Source organism: Apus apus, chromosome 10 (genome assembly GCF_020740795.1).
Source record: "Apus apus isolate bApuApu2 chromosome 10, bApuApu2.pri.cur, whole genome shotgun sequence".
Taxonomy (NCBI): domain Eukaryota; kingdom Metazoa; phylum Chordata; class Aves; order Apodiformes; family Apodidae; genus Apus; species Apus apus.
Window position 1 is genome coordinate 12820209 of NC_067291.1, and position 23355 is coordinate 12843563.

Consider the following 23355-nt stretch of genomic DNA (forward strand, 5'->3'; position numbering starts at 1 on the left):
CAGGCATGGGACATCTTGGACATTGTATTCAAAATAAAACAGAAGGTGTGCCTTCCTCAGCCACTGCACTGCCCAGCAAGGACCTCCTGGCTGGGTCTCAACTGCAGGAAGCCTTGAGAGGGGGTCAATAAACAGTAGGTCCTGCTTATTTCACTGCTTAAACCTCTCCCTTCTGTCTTGTTCACCAGCTGCTATTCAAGATGAGTATTTGCAGACAGAATAAGAAAAACTAGTCTTTATTCTGCTGCTCTCTGTACCAGCACATCAGCTGGGATCTCTGTAGATGCCCCAGAGGCTTGAGGACACACGCAGCACCAGCAAGGAGAGAAAACACTGAATTCATAGTAGATCCCAAATCCAGAGTCATTTCAGATCCTGCCTGAATGCTGTGGGAACAGCTGTAGCTCTAGATGTTCTTGTGCTTAAAGACCAGCACAAAAGGGAAAGAAATAATTTAAAACACTGAGAGCAGAAGCCAGACTATCAATACACAAAATGCTGCCCCATGCAACAATCCACAGAGAAACAGAACACAGTCAGAGAAACAAATTCAAACATTGTCAGGTGGAAAGACTGACTTCGGAATTCACTGTCAATTGGAGTGAAAGCCATGTTAACATGGGTAGGAAAATAACATGAGCTATTGAAGATGTTTTCACCCCAAAACCTAAGCAATTGTGTTCGCAACCTTTTCCAGTGATAAAGTTCAGTGCATTTTAGAAGGAAGGAACATTCTTCTTTCTTTTTTTCATTATGGTTCTTAATCAGGCCAATATTTTCCTATGTGTTTAAAAAAATAATAATAATAACAACTGGCATTTGAAGGAGAAAAGCTAAATATGCACTAACAAAAAAGTTTCGTGGGCCTTAACAATTTCAAACACCACTTGGAAATGTTGGAGAATCTGCCGACACCAGCACGTATAAACCCGACACTTCTCCCCCTTTTTTACTGTCATTCAACAGTCCCCACAGTGTATTTCATACATTTTCATGAATGTATTTAAGCCTATTTATTTCCTTTTGGAAATGGTTGGATGAAACAAACCCAAGAAACCATTCTTGTTTGTTTTTTTTTTTTTCCCAAAAATGTTGGCATTTGTAGTTCTGGCCCTTTCAGGTGAAGCAAAAATATCAGGCAAAGTGTTACAGAGCTGTTCTTATGTTTTGGCAATAAGCAGGATTCCTGGGATAAGGGAAAGCAAAAAAAAAGGATGAAGGAAAGGCAAAAAAGCAAGCAAAAGGTTTCCTGTTCTTGGACATGTGGCAGATAGAGATCTGCACGTACACACATACATACCTCATTTACAACCCCCAGAACAGCCCCCCCAGCTCAACCCCCAGCTCCCAAAGGCAAAGCCCCTCAGAGAAATGTGATCAAGCAGGCGAAGAAGGGGAGACTTTTTGCAAGTGGTGGGATGTAAAGTGAGTCATGCAACTTGGAGATGAGATTTGGCTGAAAGAAACATAGAGAAAGGGCATGTCTGGGACTCTCACTGCCTAGGAGAGGACAAATAACACTTGTTGAATATTGTAACATGGCCCTTGACTACATCAGATGGAGTGTCAGTCCTGGACAAATGGGTATGATCTAGTGCTGGGGTTGCTGGTTATGCTGGATATCAATCCTGGATGTATTTTAGCAAAAGGAGCCTCTAAACTGATGGATATTATATTATTCCAGAAAACACCTCAACCATGTTTATTGACATGGTGTGTCACATAACTGACAACCATGGAAGTGCACAGTCCAAATCCTGATCTCACTAATGAAAACGTGGGATAAGCTAGTGAGGGAATGCTGCAGAGCACAACCAAAAATTACTTATTTTTTCCTGTCAGTGAATCAGTCTCCCCCAACTGTTATTACTCCTATTTAAAAACAACACCACTGACATTTTGGTCAACATCTACATGAGCTGAACTTTCAAAGGGAGTGAGACAACCGGGAATCTGAAACTTTACTGTTCATATCATGGGAACCAAGCAGAACTCCCCACGTGCTGCTTTGGTAAGTTTATCTCTCACCAGCTGAATTCTGAAATTCAAAAGACAAAAAAATGCAAAGCCAGCATTCAGCCTCAAACCCATCCCAAGAACAAATCTCAGAGGACAGTGCTCTGTGCTCTCAGTCAGGATACATCTTTTTTTTCTCTCTCCAAAAGTGTCTCCCAACCTCACAACAACCTACCCAGGAACAGGCTGAATGTCCTTTGGCACAAAACCATCTTTCATGACAAGCCTCCTCCTCTCCAACCAGCATAACTGCTGGGGAAAACAGAGCAAGAAGAGTGACAAAAGGCTTGCAAGGAACTTGGCCGTGTCCTCTCCACTTCTCCCAATTCAGGTTCTTTCTCTTGAACCCACATTTCCCACAGGTTCCCTGCAGCTCTCACTCCTTCTGTTTTTCTAGATTTCTATTTAATTTTGTGCATTCAATTCAAGTCCATTAAAACCTCCAAACATCTTCAGTGACAAACATGGCTACTGGGTGAACACCCAGCAATTTTTTTCTGGACCTTTCTATTAAGGGTAGACTCTTCTGGAAGGCCACTTGCTGCAGGAATAGTAACAAGTTGGGGATGTGTTTAACCAACTAGAGTTGTGTGTAATGCTATTTAAATACCATTAAAAATTTTAAAACATAAGTAATCTCTTAATATAAATTACAATTTTTGGTTTTACCCATGTGCCTCCTTAGGCAAAAAGGAGGATTTTTTTTTTCTTTTAGTGAAGCTTAACGAACTGTAGCAGGGATCCAGCCCTGAGGTACACTTCACTTCTGCTGATACTCAGGAAACAGGGTCTGACTCAGACAGCACTTGGCTCACAGACAATTGTATTCAAGCAAAAATAAGAACTTCCTGTGTTTGAATACAGTACATCATCTTATCATCTCTCTTCCCACCCTAAATGCTTTCATAGAGGAATCACATACCAATCCAATGTTAATGTGTTCCCAAGTACTGTCACTGACTATAGTGATATAATCTATGTGTATTTTGTATTTTCCTGCTGCTGTGCCTTGGATGCACATCAGGTCAGGAGAGGTTGGTGGTCCTGAGAAGGCTCAGCCTGACTCCATGGAACTTCTGAGAAGAGCCAGCTCCACTCCGTGGGCCAGGAGAAAGGTGAAAGCTTGGAAAAAAATTCCGTTTCATGTGCCAAGCCCCAAAGTGACAAGAGTCTGGGACTGTCTGATGTTCACATTGCTCTAACTCATACTGTAAAATGATCAGCTCAGGAGGGATGTCTCTGCTCAGAGTCACCTTGCTCATTCCAGCTGCTGCCACTGGGCCAGCTGCAAGCACAAGCCACTGAGGACAGGGAGCAGCAAGGGCTGCAGAGGCAAAGATAGGGCTTTCAGGTTCACTCCAACATGGAGATGGCAGAACCTGCTTTGGACCAGCTGTACTAAAATGGGGCAATCTGCACCCTGGTGCTCTGGCAAATGTTTTAGCTGCTTTCCAATTTAAAAAAAAAATATCTTGTGGCTTTCATCCATGGATTAACCTGTGGGTAATTTAAAGGATTTAAATAGACAGAAAGGAATTCAAATATATCTGCTGACTTCTGTGTTGTGTGGGTGATTAACTCTGAATTACAGATGTTATCAGGAGGGGCAGGCTATGAAACCCAAGTAGCACTTTACATATTATTATTATTATTGGAAATGGTGCTGGTGTTACTTGTGTTACATCCAGAGCTGGGGGATCGAGGTCAGAACTCATGTATGTACAAGAACAAAAAAGCAGTCATAGCCTTAAACTGTTAGCTCCCCTTTGAAATACTAATTTTTCCTTCCTGTGCATTTATCATTCTGGGAAGCAAGAGGAAAAGGTCATTTAGAACTAATCTGAAAAAGAAACAATTTAGGAAATATCCATAAACTGGGCAAGTTTGCAACAAGCACATTCTAGCCTTGTCTTGTTATCTTTGTTTTCCTTCAGACCTTATCATCACTAAGGAATTTAACTGCAAAAATGACAAGTAGCTGAAAGTATGAATCAGACTGGCATTGAATAAGAAGCCATAGGAGAAACACCTACCTACACAACCCTGACAAATACAAATATAACGAGTTCCCCAGAGTCTCAGTGCAGACATGAGCTGCTTAAATTTGCTGCACTGAAATCTCCACCTTTGGATGTGTTGCAGTATCCTGAAGGCTCTGTATCATCCAACATCCAAAGGCTCCATTATTTTAAATCAAGAATTTAGACACAAGCCCATTGCAGGCTCTTAAATTTTCAGATGAGGAAGATTATTCATCAGTGAATCTGACAATCAGCCCTAGTGCACAACTCCAGCACAAATACAGGAGCTGAGCCGTGCACCCCTGCACAAACACCTCAGCCAGGGGAAGGGCTGAACATGAGCCCAAGCACACACATGGACATCTCCCCCTTTGCTTGCCACTGAGAAGAAATCAGGACCTCCCCTGCCATTTTATTTTTTTTTCTTAAAAAAAAAAAATCCTCTCATGAGGATCCAGATCCTGCAACATGGCACAAAAGAATATTGAAATCCTAAGCCCCATGGTACTTCTCCAGGTGAAGCCAAGAGTGTGTGGATGAGGAGAGCCTGGGGAAGGCTGCCATGGGAGCCAGCAGCTGTCAGGAGAGGTGCAGGAAAGCCCCTGCTTGGGGAACTGTGGCAATCTACCTACAAAAAATACCTTCTTTGTACTACTAGATGCTCACATGTCCCTCAATTCTCTGTTGAACCACAGTGAAGAACCCTAAAAAGGAAAACCCCTTCCCCCTGAGCCTTAACAGACCAAGTACAGAGCTATTTGGCTGTGCTCATTAAAAACTAGGAATGTTTCATCTAATTGCCACTGCTTTTCAGGCTGCTTCAGCAGCACAACTTATTACACTATACTTCAGATATGTGCTCTGAGGAGATTCAATTCTTATCTTTAGATTTGCTGATAGCACAAAGAAGCCTGGCTGATTTACTGAACCGCCCTGTGCCTTTGATAATAGCATTTGCCTTCACTTCTGTGATTAGAAAATTTGCAAACACACAAAGCCTAAGTCATTAAACTGAAGGACTTCATTTCTGACTCTGCTTACTGTATAAAGTGCCAATCTTTGTACTGTTTTCCAGCACCTGAAAGGAGGCACTTACTTGCAACCTAATAATGTTTTCCATCCTTTTCTTCTGCCTTACCAGCCTCTCCCCCTTCTCATAACAAGCTTGATGCTCTCTGTGGGTCTTTGTGCTCCAGGATAGCAGTTGTGAGCAAAGCCCTTAACTCAGTCTTACAGATAATTCTCATTCTTCTTTGAAGGAGAAAAAAAGCCAAGAAAACATAGAAATAGCTCTGAGGGGGTGGAAACGGCTCCAACAAATAGATGAAGCCCATAGGGAAGGGGTCTGAGGTCCTGTTAATGAGAGTTTCACACATACTTTATGAGAGCAACCTGATGAGAGCAACCCCAAGCAGATCTGGACTGGTTCTGGAGAACACTTCATTCCAGGTCATTAAAATTCCAGCCAGCACTCTCCTTCTGTTCACCTGCCAAAACATTCAGAAGCTCCTTGCCCTGCATTACCTCTTTCCAGAAGCATCAATACGCAGCTGCCTTCTCATCCTCAGGGGGAAACTCCCACCCATTAGACAGACAACCCTACCTATAGCTGAACAAGGGCATTTCTGCTGCGACAGCAATGTTCCCAGCAGCCTGAGAACACTGCCTGTGGGTCTGATGGGCTTTCCCTGCCTCTGCAGCCCTGTAAAAAGACCCAATATATATTTACCCATCAATCAGCTAATGACAAACGGAAACAAGTATCTCTCTGGTTGGGAGGGAATTGCCATGCCTTGAAGAGCTCCTTAGCCCCACGTGGCCACAGTCAGCCACAAGTGAAGACACAGCAGTTTTGCTTGGTTAACTACATATTTTGATGGAAGTGAAGAACCTGAAGGATTACTCCAACCACGGTTTGAATCCGTGCGAGGAAGACACAAGTACTACAGCAACTGCTCAGGTGCCCACAGCAGAAAGCAGATCTGCTGAGAGACTGTGCTCTAGCTGGTCTCCTCCTCCGCTGAGAAAATCCACCCAAGCGGTGCCTCTGAGCTCACCGGGCAAGATTCTCAGCTCACAGAAAGCAGCGCTGCCAATTTCAGCTGAGTCATCTGAATTTATCCCAACCAGCTCTTGCCCGCCCCAGGAATCCGGATGTTCCAGTCTTTTAAATAGACATCTGAGCTGGCATGACTTCTGCTGGGACTTTCTACAGTGCTTCAGAGGCAGGCAAAGCGTTAATCATGCAAGTATTCAACACCAGTGCTGTGCCTGACCTCCAGAGAGATCCAAATCCTGGTACACATCTCCCTGTCAAATTCCTTATTTCCCCTCTGACCTTCCTTTAGCCAGAGCAGAGCCAATCACTCCGGAAGCATGAGGACCGTCCAGCTGCAAGGCAGCATCCTGGATGTATCTATCCATCATTTTACACTGACAAGACCAAAAATAGCTTAGTTATTCACTTGGTTATGTATGAAATTGTGAATCCTAGAATATTGCTATTTGAGTTCATCAAGCATTTTTTGGCGTACATCATATATTCTGCACAGATGTTATTATCTAAAGAGCTCATTTTTTGGCAGATTATTCAGTATTTGGATTTGGAAAGAACAAAGAAAACACACAGCCACTTGAGACAGGTAAAAGTCTTCCCTAATTTTCTAACTCTGATTACTCTGGGCTCCACAGTCTGAGATTTCTTTTGTTCCAGAAATGATCAGAAAACAATGCTTTAAAAAAGTCATACATGGAGTGCTTAGACAGGTACTTGCTTTCCTTCAAACCCACCAACCCTCTTTTTCACCTCAATTGCTTTATCCTTCTATGGAAGTCCCATTTCTCCATGCTTTTGCATGCACTCTGGACATTTCCCCATTGCCCTGGCATCAGCTTTAACCCTCACAGCCATTAGCATCCTTGGGGTGTACACAGAGCAGCCACACGTTTCATTCCCAGCTATTCCTTAGCAAGATGCCCCAAATGAAATGAAGCAGAATTGTGATTTTCCTTCATTGCAGTGTATTGCTTGTTTATGGTTATTCACAAAACACACCTTGCCAACCACTTCTGGATCAGAAAAAACTACTAACAGTTGCCCTGTTCATATAACTGGTTTCACACAAGACAAAAAGAATCACAACCACATCGTTGTTCTCAAGAGTAAAATGTACTGAAGTTGCTGCATGAGCAAGAGCTAAACTTGTAGCAGAGTTTTACCAAAGACCCAGAACCGCCTTCCAAGTTGAATCTGTGCTGAAGGGTCATGGGCCAAAGCTTTGGCAAGTAGGAATTGGCTCAGTGACAGAGTAACCACCAGTCACCCAGCAGATGACAGCTCTGCAATTGCAAGGAAATAGCTAATCGTTTTAAGACAGATAATAATTGCAAAGCTCAGCTTGTCCATGAGTGACTAATGGGTTTTCCTTTTCCTTGAAGTGCACAAAGATATATTAATAAGGAAAACAGTTACTTAATTCTAATAATTTCTCTGTGACAGGAATATCCTACCACTGGTCCTCCAGTGACTCGGTCATGACCTTACAGCAAGTACATCTTTGAATCAAGAGGACCAGGTATCTGTTACTCACTATAATGGGCATCTATCAAGAGGAAACATTGCCCTTCTCAGCTACATTCCCATGGAGCATCATAATGGCAACTAGAGACAGTATTTTCCCTAAAATTTCTTCAGCTCCAAAGTTCAGGTTTGGTTAACAGAGCTCAAGCTTCTACCAACACTATTCTAGGGTAAAACCACAGCAGTGGCATTCTACTGGGGGACAGAGGATGGTTGTGGGGTTTGGTGGATAATACTGTACAGGTAGGGAGCCTGCCAGATTTACCAGCAGTACATGCTGCTTCATGGCCTCAGTGCCTCTGAGTTGTTTCATGCCAACAATCTATAACCTGATTTGCAAATCTGAGCCTGTGTGTGGCTGGGTTGCATGTAAACATGGAAGATTTCGTTTGCATAAGTGTCCTTTTACTGTATTGCATTTTAATCAATAACTGAGGAGTCAAATAAACTGGAGAACCCTAAGTGATGGCCAGTTTTTTGTGGTCCTCATCCCTTGCAGCATCTCATCTGTGCAAACCATGGCAATTTCTGTCACTGCTGAGCTGCCTGGATTGCAGGACTTTCTCCTGAGGGTTGCACCAGTGCAAAGCACAGGTATTTTCACCAAAGTAAGAAAAGTCAGTACTACAAACCATCAGTGAAATTATGCAAAATTAAATAGATTGCAAAGGAAAAAAGTAGCATGTAACATGGATATACTCTGCTTTTATATAATGCTAGAAGAAACCATGAGAAATAAATACAGCACAGCCTACAGTTTTGCTGTACTGAGTCTCAACATTTTAAAACTTTACATAAAAAGTAACAGTGATTGCAGGGCTGTTTGGATTACTGAAGATGGAGAGATCTGTGCACATTCTGATGTATTTCTGCACTTTATATATATGGGAGATAAATTATGTGTGCAGTAACTAGTACAAACAAACGAATGAGAGCCAGAGCTCTTCTGGAGGGATTTCAGGGACAGCAGCCCAGGACTTACTTGGATTCTGTTTCAAAGTTTTTTTTCTGGAAAGAAAAACATTTCTGCACATCAAAAAAAGCTGGAATAAAGTGAAATCAGGGGCATCTCTTTGCATCAGTAGGTGCCAGCCATTAACACCTTGCGTCTGCGCTCTCGGAAATTGCTGAAAGGTCACTTGTGGATAACCTGGGAAACAGTTGGAGCTCCAGACCTTTTGAAAAGAGAACATTTTCTAACAACATAGTGCAGTACCTGTTGAAGTTGATCGGGTACAGGATAATATCCTCAGGTGCTCTGGCATCCCACTGGATGATATAAGCCTGCTCGAGCATGATGAGGGGCTGGTACTGCTGGTATGGGGCTCCTTTGTTCACGCCTTGCAGTCGCAAAGGATGGGAATGGTATGCTGCTCTGGCAATGGATAAGGTCAGATTCTCAGTGTGTCTGGCCTGAATATAAAGCTGAAGGGTGAAAGGAAAATGACAAACATGTCCATTAAACCAGCCAGGCTCAGCCGTAACATGTGCATTTGATCATCGCTGCCTGTAAATGGTTTTTGCCAATGAAGAGCTCAGAACATTTGGAAAGTTACTGAAACATTTCCAGTTCAAATAAAAAGGTAAAACAGAAATAGCATCAGCAGCCATTGGTGGGGACACCATGAAGTGAGATATGAATTGTACAGTGCCATAAAAATGTACACTATTCAAAATCTTAAGGGAGAAGGCTAATCAAGGAAATATGACAAAGTAATTCTTTTTTATAAATTCAAATAGCTGTACTTTTGAAACAGGCTTATTCCATTGAAAATACAGAAAACTCAAGTTATTTCACCAGTCCTTGGATCAAGTCCAGCTATCTAATGGAATCCACATCTCACTCTCAAGTAGCAGAGCAGGCTGAAATTTGGGGGACTAAAACTCAATGGCCTGACTAGATGATTTTATAGATTGAATGTCCCATGTTCCACAGGCTTGAACATGGTGCTGTTCTGTGCAGGGACCAACAGATGCCCTCAGCCGAAGTTCAACCCTCAGACCAATTACAAAACTACAGTCTGGCTGTATGCTTTTCTGTCTTGCCATCATGCAAATGAAGGCCAACTCACATGGCAAACTTCAGCTTTAAGGCTGAACACATGATGTTCTCCTGCTTCCCCCCTATGAAATTCCAGCAGGAAAAAGGGGGTGCCCATCTAGTCATGCAAATCTGTTTCAGCATGCAGGGTTGCAGCAGGCAGCTTGTCATGTTCCCTGAAGGGTTTCAAATGCACTCTGCCTACTCCCCACTTTGCCCCTTAATTCAGCAGCCTCACGCTGAATGCTCAAGGTAAAAATCTGTCTCATGTCAAGAAGGTCCAAAAGTTCTTTTAAATATTTCTTGGTCCATTCCTCCTTTCAGTCCATTGCACTTTAGTGATGAGCACCTCTCCTGAGTGGTATCTGCAGACCCTTGGAGATTAAAGTGGATCCCAGAATTGCATCAAACACAAGCTTTTTTTTTTGATGGCTGAAACTATTGACCAAGTAATTCACCCTGAACAATCTCTGAGCAGCAGCCCATTTGCTCATTCTTGATGTATCAAGGAATGATTATTTTTTGCAGTCTGATAAAAGACCTTTTTATCTATGAAACCAAGGAGGAAAACCCATTTTCCCTTCACATTCAAACCATGATTGGAAAGTCAGATACATGCAATAAACCATATCTCAATCTCATTTGTCCCCACCTAGATGGGCAAGTGCTGAGATCAGAGCAGGTGATCAGTGCTTAGGACCCAAAAAGCCATCAAGTGTATTCATTGTTCTCAACCAAAACAGAATTTTCTGACAAAGAACAGTTGGAATGAACTCTGATACTGCAAAATAATTGCCAACTTTTGTCTTCCTGCATAAGAGGCAAGAGTTTCTGGCCTATCACTGTAAACTTTGACTTTATTTCCTTCTAATATGTGTATCCAGCAAGCACAGAATGTTAAGGTGGTAGCTGCCATGCACTTACTATAAAATTGAAGGCACTAACGATAAAATAAGCCAAGGAAAGAAGGAAATGCATTCAGTGAGCCCCAAGAGTTCCTACATTACAGACTACCAATAACAAAAGATTCTGATATACTTGAAGGCATTTGTGTAACCAGAAAAAAGAGAGAAAGGGAAAGGGAAAGGGAAAGGGAAAGGAGAATGCTCTGCATGGCCTTAGCTGCTTCCTGCAATGATTGTTAATGACCTCAAGAATTGCTGGAAGAGTTTGCAGCAGCTTCAGTGAGATAATGGAGAAAGTGTGTTAGAGATTTGTTGGGAATATGTTCCCTGAGGTGCCTAGGGACCGAATCACAGGTCTAATATTAGGGATAATGGTGACAGCTGTTTTGAGAATGAAACAGTAATTACTAGAACAAGGAAAGGTGCCACTTCTGTGTCGGCAGAAATATTTGTAAACTGACTTTTTCTCCTGCAATGACCAACAGTGGTCACTGACTGAGTGCCTTCCAGAACTGCAGGTCACCAAGGATGTGATTTTCAGTCCCACAGAAATACCACAGTATATCTGGTGGCCCTTGCAAAATGTTTGTCATTAAAGAAGGTCACAGTAGGCAAATGCCCTGGTGAAGCAACCCAGATCCTACATAAAGAGACTCTTATGCCCAGGTAAAGCATCACTAAGTCAGCTGGGCTTTGACTGGAAGCAGGGGCTGACTGAGATGATTCCTGCAACATCTGTGCTCAACTCGAGAAAAACAGACCTGGTATCTTGGTCCATTCTTGAACACACCAAGCTGCAGAGAAAGCAGCACCCCACATTTTCTCATTCCTCCCCTTCTCTGAGCCTCCCCCCTCATTTGAGGGAACAAGGGACAATAGGGGAATCCAATCCCTGTCCTTGAAATCCCTAACCTCCCTTCTGTCATGCTGACTCATGTCAATCCTAGCACTGTTTTTTTGTTACCCCTTCAGGACTGCAATCAAGACCAGCAGATTACTTCAGAAAAATCTCAAAGAAGTAATGCAGAAAAAGCCTACTTTTAATTCCTAATGACATGAAGTAAAAAGAGCCCTTTGAGCTCCATTGGCCTCAGACAGGTACAACATCAGCCACTGTCCCAGCACAGTGCTCTTGGGATGTCACAACGTGCCCTCTTTCTTCCTCAGCTTTTACTTTCTGACACCTTTACTCACTTCAACTGAGCTGGAAAACTTCATCACTTTTCTTCCTTGTATCTATCTTTGGAGGGGCAAAACACTTGTGGATAGAAGTGAAAAGGAGAGTAGCATGAGATTTTTTTCCTAAAATGAAAAATCCATCTTCCTTAGCAACACCTCCATAATTTTTTGTTAGCTCTATCAAAATGTTTAAAAGATGAAAGTGGGTCATAAAGATACTTTAAAATATGAGAAGTGGTGACAGCTTAATGTAGTAGGGGAAGAAGAGCTAGTTAGAGCGTTATAAAATGTGAGCCTTCTACTTGCTTGAATGATTTAATGGACATAGTTGTCATTTTAGCTACTTAACACTTCATGCTAAAAAGATGTGTCAGGTTTCCCTGGGCTTACATGGCAATTTGCCCAAGTAGATTGTGAAACTGAGAAGATAAGTTCTTTTACCATTCATGGGGGATCTGCCATTGAACTGGATAGCAAGTATGAAGATAAGCAACATGCAAAATATTGTAACAGGAAACCTTGGTTTCTGAGAAAAGGCTTGCTTGCTTTCTAGTTTCTTTAAGGTTGCTTTTGTCATGCTGTGATGTCAGCTGTCAAGTTGGGCAAAATACCTTAAAAGTGAGAAGCTCAAAACATAGCTTCCTCCTTCTGGTTGGTTGACTGTTCAATAAATGTTAATTTCCCAGGGCACAAGATTCTCCCCATGAAATTTCCAAGTGAAGACTTTAACATTATTTCAGAGAGAGGAAAAAAAGTATCTTTTTTCTCTAACACACGTTAGGACACACGAAGCTGTCGCTGACATCAACAAAACTACTTTGATTTTCCAGTTGTGTACAACAGAGATCAAAACTGGAGCTCTTTGTCCAACCACAGACACCACCAGCTGAAAAATGTCTTGCAGGTTTTTCCTTCTTCCCAGTCTGGGAGTTGCTAACAATGCTCAAGCTCTGCAGATACCCTGGGGCTGGACAGTTGTGCCTGTGCTCAGAAAAGCACCATTTGCTACTTATGGCATCTCTTGCTTTACATGTAGAAGCATCAGTCCCCAAACCAGCTACACAGGCACTGGATACACCAGGAGGTAGATGGGGGGATACAAGCTGAAGGTAGATAACTTGGAGATGAAGGATCAGTGCAATTGCAGACTTTCACTGCAAGAACAAAGTTAACAGAAATGGAAGAACTTCTATTTCAGCAGCCTGCACTAAGAGAACTTCACTAAGGAAACTGATGAAAAATCAGCAGCATTGCCTGAAGTATTTCATAATAGCAAGGCATCCATTTTTTGGTAATTCAAGAATGACACTACTTTAGCTATGTGGCAGTCCCTTATGACTAACACCTTTTTAAGCTTACAAAAGAAAATAGCACTTACTGCCAAAAACTTTGCTTATTTTAATAAAGACTAATACCAAAAAAGAGAAGTTTCACAGACTTGCTGTGAAGTCTGTGAGGAAGCAGTGAGTGTGTAGCTTCAACTGCCCTGTGGGAGCCAAGGCACTCGTCTTACAACTTATTTTAAAATCAGGAATGGTTTAGGAATCTCATTTACTTTTTAACAAGTAAAGCAGGTGTTGAGAAGTCTCCAGTTCAGTGCTGTTGGAAATCTCACCCACCTACATGAAAAGAACTATGGGATGAGTTTCCCTCTAGATTTTTCTTTGCTTATTGGCCTTTGCAACAGCCGAAAGTCATGTTGATAGGACACCGTGGACCTCTGTGCCCTGCTGACAGTCTGAGTGACTCTCAGAGGCTGCCAGAAGATGTGGTGCTGCCAACTCCTGTGATTTTCCCTGTGAGTCTCTCTCTATTTTACGTTCTTCCTCAAAGCCTCACTGTATTTACATTACAACATTAGAGTTTCAGCTGTCATTAAAAAGCAAGGGGGTTGGTCTTGTTTGGACAACACAATCCCTACAGGCTCCAGAATCAAAATGGGAAAAAAAATTACGTGAGAGTTCTTGCTTAGGTAAAATCATTAAAAAAATGTTGATTTTAAGTTGGTCCTAAACCCCTTTTTTGGTAGTGAAAGGCAACACTGGAGCCAAAGAATGAAGCATGTATTTAGTGCTCCCTGCTGTCTTGGACACCCATGGGAAAGGAGGAGTGATGCTTCTTGGGGATGGTGAGGAGGAAAAGCCATGAACCAACCATAGGAAGGTGGGAATGTCAGCCTGAGTCAACAGATTAAAACACCCTCAGGAAACTCCATCCCCAGGATTGTGTAGAGCTAGAAATCCTACCAGAGGAATAGGCTTTCCCCAGGCACTTCCCTTCCTGGGAAAATTACATCCAGGAGAAGAAGAGCATGAAAAGCAACTAAAAGAAACCAAGCAGAAAGGAATTAAGTGAACTATAGGCACTTTCCTCAGAAAGGATTTGTCTACAGAGCTAGCTGAAGGACTTGGATCTCATTTTTCCATGCCAAGTAGCCCATCCCTAGGCTGACTATCTTGGGCCCAGCTTAGCAGCAATATAAGAGTCACTATTTCCTTGAAATGAAAGGACATTTTCACCTGCTTGCACTAGGGAAGCATAAAAGTTCTTGTCTACCAGGGCTACATGAAAAGGAAAAGAAAAACAGATTTTGTAATAGAGTTGCTAAGATGGAAGCAAACCATCTTGCACCATAATTGGGTTCACTCTCTTAGGCTTTTGGTCTAAAATACGACACTCAGAATTTAGCACACAAACTAATCCACAGTTTTTCAAGGTGCTAAGAAGGGGGGTTAAACTGAAATATTCCAACATATATACCCTTCAAATTAAATCAACCCCTGCTGCATGGGACCAGTTTCTTCTGCCCCACACACATACATGTCTCCCTATCCAAAACTCATAAAGTGAAGCGTTTAGTATGAACTTTACTCATCCTGCTGGAAGCTGATTAGTTGAAAAATGCTGGTAAGGAACAGATTCCAGAGAAGCAAATGTTTATGTTTGCCTAAACCTAGCCAAGGAAATTTTCTATGGTGGAAAAACTGCCTCACCACATAGAGTGCCATAACTGGGAGGGTATTAATAGAAATAAAAACATAAATTCCTCCTTGTTTACAATTCTGAATTTAACCATTAGGTGGCCAGAGCTGAGAATATGGTTTCTCTAGAGACACAGAACCAAACATAAGCGCCCAGCACAAAACCCTGATTCAATGGGAGTGTTTCATAGGAGCCCAATCCTGTTTCTGCCCAGTCAACAACAAACCAGGGGATGTAAGTCCAGTGTCTAGGCACTTAAAAAGCAATTGCTGATCTCTGCTGCAAAACTAAAGCAAACGCATGCATTTTTTTTTAGTTCAAGGAGATATGCATAATCTGGATATGGCTGCATACTTATTGGTCTCAAAGATAACTGGATTCCTAAAAGGTTGATGCAGAAAGTTAATTGGAGAAAGGAGAGCAGGGTGCTGTGTCTGGCTACCCAAAGTACAAGCCCACAGGTTACTGCACATCAGAGAAGCCACAGAGAAAGCACCATCAGAAATCTCCCACTATGGAAAATCCATGAGTCTAGGTTTGAAACCAACCCCAAGGGGCAACTGTAGGGAATCAGGCTCTGCTAATCCCTACAGGCACAAACCAGCATGTTACAAAGGCAAACCTGACAGCCTGCTCCTCTCGAGGCAATTTAAATGCTGCCTGATCTTCAGCGACTTCAGGCAGCGTTTCATCCCGTGCCAAACTGCTGATGTCTGGGCAGTGTTACCAACTCCCAGCAAGACAAGGGTTTGCAGTGTGCTCCCAAGTGCACAGAAGATTTTTAATAAATAAAAACATATGTAAATAACACCTGCTGTATCTCATGAACTCTGATCTTATTTTAAGATCACTTCATATTCCGTCCTTGCCTTTCATACCCAGCCGTGCACCTCGCTGCAGTCTTTATATGACAGTATAGAGTTGTTCTCAGGAATAAGGAGAACATAATGGTCCTTCCAAAGCCACATCTTGTTTGAGGGCTCCCAGTACCAACTCTCTAACTCCAACCACTTGGTGCTGTGTGCACCTACTACACACAGTCTTAATATTTGCTTTGTTCAATAAAAGGAGAGAGGAGTCCTGGTAAGATGTCCAAGTAACTGGAGATGTAAAACAGGCCTGGATACCTTTTTTGTAAATGCATTAATATCCTTTAGAAGTGGAGAAACAAGGAGAGCCATCTATGATCTCTTACAGGTGGCTGTGAAAGCTGTAGTGAGTCATGTATTTACAGTATGTTTTATCCATACACAAAGGCATTGTTGAAATTTGAGCAACATACCATGAACCATAATCTGATTTTGAGGTCACATTTCCCCTCCATTAACTAACTTTTCTTTTCTTTTCTTTTCTTTTCTTTTCTTTTCTTTTCTTTTCTTTTCTTTTCTTTTCTTTTCTTTTCTTTTCTTTTCTTTTCTTTTCTTTTCTTTTCTTTTCTTTTCTTTTCTTTTCTTTTCTTTTCTTTTCTCTCTCTTTCTCTCTTTCCTTCTTCCCCTACTGAAAGGTTACCTGAGATTTGAAGCCCTCTCTACGAAGTTGTTAACATCTCAGCTAAGGTCTCTAACTCAAGTGTGCTGAAGAAAGCTGCTGCAAACACTCAAGACTACCCTGATCTGAGACCGACCATCCCTCATCCAGTGATTTCTGGATGGGAAATAAGAAATAAGTGTGAATTTGTGGCTCAGCCAATGGGATGTATCAGAGGAGTAACATCTTCCATCACTGAAACTTGACTCATCCAACTTATCCAGCAGAGCTCCATGATAGAATAGACAAATGCCTGGAAGCAAGAACTAGAAAATACCAAACTTTCCCCCCAACTGGATTTCAATTTGCAGCTTCTTTTGGGGAATGGGAACAGACAGGGCTCCTTACAGCCACAGGCAGGAGCACAACTGGAGATATGAGCCCTTGGGATTAGGCAGAATACACTGAGGAGTAAAATTATGCCCAGTTTATTATTCACCTCATGGAGGTGAATAGTAGGTTGCACTCCACCACTCCTCAGCAGAGCGTCTGAGGACACCCACCCAACCCCCTCCTGTGATGTTCCCCTCATACCTGTGCAGATTTTCCAGTACAAATCACCCCATTCCAGGGCAGAACAGCCAGGCACCAGGGATGGAGCAGCAGGTAATTGTCCACTCTGTCTATGAAAGTGTCTGGATACCCCATCACTGGTCCATCCAGGTCATGGAAGAGAGACATTTTGTCACCATTGCCATCATTGCTCCCTAACCACTGCCCTGGTCTGCCAAAAAACACTTTCAGTCCAACCTAGGAGGAGAAAATAAGAAGAAAATTACTGGTTAGTTCTAAGTAAGGACTTGTGTTTGCAGTGTTTGTACAGCCAAAGCAGGGAGACAGCTGGACCTAGAAACTCTATTGTGTGAGCAAGAGTTTTGTTTTGCCTTGTCTCTTCTGAAAAAATGCTGACTCTCTTGGTTTTCCCCCTCATTTCTTAATCCCAGGAGATACTTTCACAAAAATCAGACTGTCAGTTCTTTGAAATGCTCCTGCACAACCATGTATTCCTTGAAATCAATCAGCAATAAACTGTGTGCTGGCAAAAGGAAGAGGATGACTCAAAAGGTAGGGAAGTACTGGAAGATTATGAAATTTACTGAGGAATATTAAAGCTGTGATGAAAGAAACAAAAATTACTAGATATGTAGTGAATTTTCCCATATTTTTTCAATGGCTGTTCTAAATGATCCTGTGAGTGCCACTGTTTTTCCTAATTGTTCCCCTAAAACTTTCTAAAACTCATAAAAGTGACAGCAATTCTCAGAATTGGCTCTTGTGCACATTCTAATAAATCCCCTGAAGAATTATAATTTTTTTTAGGAAAGAGAAATAACAGGAAGCAGCATTATCCCCATTACCCACAGCTCTGTCCTCAAGATTTTTCAGTAGCTAAGAAAAAGAATCTGTCCTGATAGGAAAATCCAGCAAAACAAGGAAACTGCAGATGCTCAGCAAAAAAAGAGCATAGAATATTTTAATGTCTGCAGGGGAAATTATTACAGTGTGTGACAATTAAGGTCTGAAGTAATCAAAAAAATAATTACTCCAGGTCAAGGACTCTGAATGAATCCTGCAGCAACATGTATAAAAGCAGACAGAAGAAATAGCAACTGGATCATGTCGACCCAAGGGACTGTAATTTGTTCCATTTAGCCCAACTAATTTTAATTGGACTGTGCACATAAGTAAGAATTAGGGTCAGCAGGATTAGGCTGCAAGTTTACTAAGGGCTTTAAAGGCTTTATTTTAACAATAATAAACAGAGCAGCTTAGGAGAATAGGAGGGTCATTGTGATTCTGAGTTAGATGGAAAGTCCCATTGGCTTAAAAAGAGTGACCACTGTAGCAAGAGCTACTTGCAGAATTAAAACCTTTATCCCTTTAAAATTAAATTAGAGCCTAGAAGCATTTTTCTGCCACTTTCTTATCTAAGTATGAGACTCATAAACAAACACCAGAAGTTGTCTCATTTAAAGGAGGCTCATGGAAATGTAATGTGTATTTCTGAGGGGTTTGAAACCTTTTCTTGCTGCACCACAGGAATTTTTTTGCCAAAAAGGCTACTTGGGAAGGTAGAAGGATACCAAAAGTATTTTGTTTTAATTTTCTTTTAATTTATAAAAGAGGAGATGCTAAAAAAATGTAAACACTGTGCTGCAGCTCAAAGCTACGTTATAAATACTTTGTGATTGCACTTCTGGAGCTGGATATGAAAACGGGCACTTCACTGGGGAAGAGAACAAAGTCAGCTCTACTTCAAAACAAACTGAGGCACAGCCAGTACAGCTTACATTTGATTAACAGTGTTTCCATCCACCAGCAAAGAGTTTTGGTGCTAACGTTAATCTGATTTCTAACATTCTCCTCTAAGCAGTCTGGAAGTCAGAAATGAAATTGAAATGTTAATTAGCAGTGTCTTCTTTTAAGTCTCAAGGTTACCTTACTTTTGTATGCTGGGGCATTGGGATGCACTGAGTTTACAGCTACAGCTATGGCAAAAAAATATGTATTTTTTTTTTTCTAAGTGAATACATGTGAACAGAGAAAAGACTCAGCTCATCAGGTGTGTCCCTGTGCAGCTAGGAATGAGCTAGAAGAGGGTGCCAAGACAGGTCAGGTCTGGCTACCACACTGCTATTCCAACACCTAATTTTTGTTAGGTGTGGACTACCTGGGAATTATGTGGTATAAAGTTTGCCTGAATTACCTGTCTGAAGCCTGACAGGGAAACCTGACAGATGATGGCTATGTGAGCATGTAACCTCTCAGGAATGTGCTAACTCAGTCTGTCTGAAGGCAGCACACCTAACACAGATGCAGTCAAGTCCTGAAGACTGCAATGGAAAACACTTCTTAGGTTAAAAATTAATAAAGTACTGTAAAACATCATAACTTGCAAGTTTTTCTAAAATTCAAGTGTTGGCACAAGCTGCCCACAAAAGCCTTATCATTGTATCACTGTTACCATTTTAAGGAAACCACTTTCAAGCACTGTGAATCTTCCTCTATTTTAGCACCCAAGGACTCTGCCCTCATTAGCATGGCTTTTGCTCTGCTGGAGCGACACAAGCCCTGACCCTGCATGTTCCCTTTGGTCAGGAGTCTTTAGGGTTGGTTTGGTTTTTTTTTGCTGCCCTCTGTTTCAGGGGGTAAACAGACTTGTACTTTAACTTGGTGTCTGCTTTTCTTTTTCCTATCATGAACTGTTTGCAAAACCAGTGCCAAGACAACACAGGTTAAACATAGCAAAGGCAGCATTAGGAAGCACCCATCTCTTAGCTAAACAGAACTGACATCTCATGGGCATTGCTGGACCACAGCCAGGAGCCAGTTCTGGCCCCTCTGAGGTCTTCTAAGCACCACAAACTCACCCAACACAGAACACTGAGATATCTTTGGCTCACATAATTTCAGAGGTGCTGCAGTGCTGGTACAGCCAGGAGCAGAATAGGCTTGAATCCACCCTCAACTTCTGGCTGCAGGGTAAAAATATCCAGAGCAATGGATGTGAACTGGGACCATTTGTGAGTTTCCTGCACCTTCTGGAAGTGGCCTTGTTCATGGGAGTCCAAAAGGTGACATACAACCTCCTGCTCCTCACATCAGTCTACGGGAGCTGGGCATCAGAAAAGCAGCAAGATGAATGGGCTGATATTTCATTATTAAAAAGAAGTATGTCAGGTCTTCTTAAAAAATTATGCACAAGTGTTCTGTTTGGGCATGGCTCTGTTCTGGGCCAGGGACATCATCTTTGAGATCTCCAGGTCCTACTGACTGACAGTAACTACAGCTTCCACTGCTGTGAAATAACTTTTTAAAAGCACCCTTTCAAAAACAAACACACACACAGGCTAGGAATAATGTTGTTATTGATAAATGCACAGGTATTTTAACATATGAGATTCAGGTTTGCCAATGGAAAGGCAACTAGAATACTTTCTGGAGAGTCTAATGTTCAGATCTGTTCTACTTGACTGGTTTTTTTAAACTGGAATTAAACAAGACCTGACTGGCTTTCTAATTTTGTTGTCTAACCAATCTGCTGATTAGTCTGGTTAACTATATAATTATTCCTTCAGCATGACTAATAGTTTTGTCATCACTATACAACTTGCAGTAAGGTTTAATTTCTTCTTTAGAAACAGCTGTAAACTGTCCTTTAGGGACTTATTTCTTAGCTACCCTTTAAGTAGTAATAAATTGAAGCCTGGAAATGGAAAATTAATTAAAACAGTCTATAGCCTCTATCTTAACTTGCCAAAGATGTATTGTCCCATACAGTAATTAGCAACAAAGCAATAAACTGTGGTCCTTCAAGTCTGAAATCAGGGTTAGCACACCTGGCTTCAATCCAGATAAAACAGAATCAAAGTGAAAAGTGCTGGGATACAGGTGGTTACAAACATAAATGCTTTTCAAGTGGGCAAAATACCAACTTCAGAAAGAGATATTCCTCGGAAATGTACATGCAACAAATAATTATTGGAATAATGTCATTAGGTTGTGAGTTTTTTTGTAATAGGCTGACAGTGTAGTGTTTTACCTTGCTTTACAGAAGTATTTATTAAGTCTTCTGACCACTTTTACCTTGAAAATCTCAGATCTTCAGGGCACTGCAGTACTAAACTGCCTCTCAGACAAAAAAACTTCTGGAATATTTAACAGGCTCATTTGCTTCAAATGGTAGAACTGTATTAAAGACCTGCAGTTCCAGCCATTCCAGAGGTAATCACCTTCTCTGCTAATATTCACAGATACCATCTGTCTGAAAGCATTCTGTTGGACAGAGTCCTACACCTCTTACTGGAGGAAAAATTCCACTCTTTTCCAATCCACTGATCAAACTTTTTCATCATACATTTTTCTCTAAGCTCCCTTCCCCTGTTCCAGGCTGATGTTCTCATTCATATTGCCCACGATCATCTTATAACCACCTCCCCAAGGGAGAACATAAAGAAGGTATGGCAAAATAACCCTTATCCTGGTTCCAAAGCTTCCTAAAGCATCTGAGGCAACCAAGATCTCTTTAGTGAAATGCACAGGAACTGTTTTCTTTAGAGGAGCAATCAACATCATCCTTTCATTAAATACCCTCCTGTTGTTGGTCTAAAGTGTACCCGAGAGGGGACAGACAAACTGACTGCTTGCCAGAAGGAGTGATATTGGTCCCAGAGCAATGGAAATTTTCCTCAACATAAAGCCAAACCTCAAGCCAAAGTTACTACAGTTCATGGACATCCTAACAAGCATGGACCTTGTTTGAAAAAAGCTGAGGAGAGGTTATGATCCTTGGGAGCAAGCCAGGTGGAATCCATCATTTCCCAAGCCGATCATGCAGGGACACAATCCCTGCAGGAATCCAGGACAAAGACTAGAACTGCTCAGCATCCTAGGGCTTCTGCCAAGGCAGAGATACAGAGCCCCATTCTGCTGTCACTGCTCAAGGGAAGCCCCCGTGGTGCTCAACAGGAATTTCACTGCTGACCCCAGAACTTGAGCCATGGCTTTGCTTCTAAGTGCATTTGCTTATTGCTGTGTAAGAACTGTATTGCAGCTTACTGCCTCCTGACATCTCCTCTGTGCTTCCCTCAAACTCTGAGGCCACATCCTCACCAAGTCCTCAGCGTATATAACCTCGTAATGCTGCACCAGCTAAAGAGCAATGTTCTGGATTTCCTGGGTACAAGGTGAAATCTTCCTCTAACACTGATTTTTTAACGTATGTCATAAGATACCTTCGCATTTTACCAGCTTAATAAAAACAAAACAAAACAAAGCATTGAAATTGTCTCTGTGGTATGCACTAATGTAACATGCACTGCTGCTTGGAAATTTTTGCTCTAGGATAAATCTCTCATCGCTTCAATAACCTTCACAAACTTGCACATGTACCAGCATGCATTCCTGCTTTCCTTACTCACACTTTTCTCCATCAGGACTTCCGACACATTATTCTGGGAACTTATCTGCCAGGAGTTTTTGATGAAGAACCCGATGGCACTTGAGTATCTGTCAGTGATTGGGGTGAACTTCTTGAAAGTGCATTTTGCCATCCTGACAGACCCATCATAAATCTGGAATCCACGAATAGGGAACATCCTGTGAGATTTAAAAACAAACACAACCCTGTGTTAAAAGTTTGGTTAAACTCCGAGTCTTCTCCTGAAGGCACAAAAAGATATTAACAAGCAGCTAAACCACCTTTCCTTTCCCAAAACTGGGATCTGGATGCTCATTGCTCATCCCAGTTAATGAAAGGTGAAACTCAACTGAACATCCTCTACAGAATAAGGCTTAAAGGCCAAAAAAATTACAGCTTGACTAAGGCTTTCAGCTGGCATAAAGCAGTTCTAAACCCTTGTCTCCAGCAACCCAGGGGTTCATCAGCATGAGGAAGCCCCAAAGGGGCAGCATTGCCATCAGGTTTCCTATTCCAGGGTAGATGGGTCTCTCAGGAAAGCATCAGCACGACTGAAAAACTTGTATCAGACTCCCTGAAGGCAACAGTGTCTCCTTGAAAGCCACTGCAGCAGTTTCTCCTCTCCATACAAACCCCTTCACACAAGACCCCTGGGACCCAATCCACAGCATTCCATACAGAAAAGCTGTTTCTGCAGCATCGATCCATGGACAAGTTGTCAAGACATGAACGTTGAAGGAGATGCTGCTGGAGTCACGGGTAAGGACCTGCCCTTTCCATGGTTTGTTTTGAGAAGGAGCCAAGTTTTCCTTGGCCCCAGTTGTGTTTGATTAAAGCGTGGCTTGCACCAGCCTCACAGATGGTAACGAGGCTGGCGAGTAGTGGCCCGGAGGGGTAAGTCACTGCTTACCCAGTCCAGGAAGAGCTGTTCAGACATGAAAGCCACAAAGTGGACAACCCAGGAGCACACAGGCTCTCTCCAGCTTGGAGGTCACTGAGGCCCAGATTCTCTCCCAGCCCTGATGTTTTTTCTCACTGTTTGGCTCCAGAGATCCAGAAACACTTCGCCAGTCAGAAACACCAGGCTTAGTGTTTCTTGACCAAATAATTCTTCAATTTCCAGAGCTGTTATCCCAGCAGTTGGGAACCCCCATCTCCCATTTTACACTGTGGCATAATGAGAG

At 42.1% G+C, this 23355-nt stretch overlaps 2 protein-coding genes across 2 annotated transcripts in view; both read right to left on the reverse strand.

Annotated features, from left to right (window-relative positions):
* The window catches only part of CEMIP (cell migration inducing hyaluronidase 1), a 113461-nt gene that overhangs the window by 75473 nt on the left and 14633 nt on the right, over positions 1-23355 (reverse strand). The gene's annotated exons all lie outside the window — the stretch shown is intronic.
* Positions 1-23355, reverse strand: part of LOC127388746 (cell surface hyaluronidase-like) — a 48985-nt gene that overhangs the window by 11309 nt on the left and 14321 nt on the right. Inside the window, 3 exon segments of the mRNA XM_051628547.1 lie at positions 8834-9042; positions 16786-17001; positions 22173-22350. Of these exon segments, the coding sequence (XP_051484507.1) occupies positions 8834-9042; positions 16786-17001; positions 22173-22350 (603 nt within the window).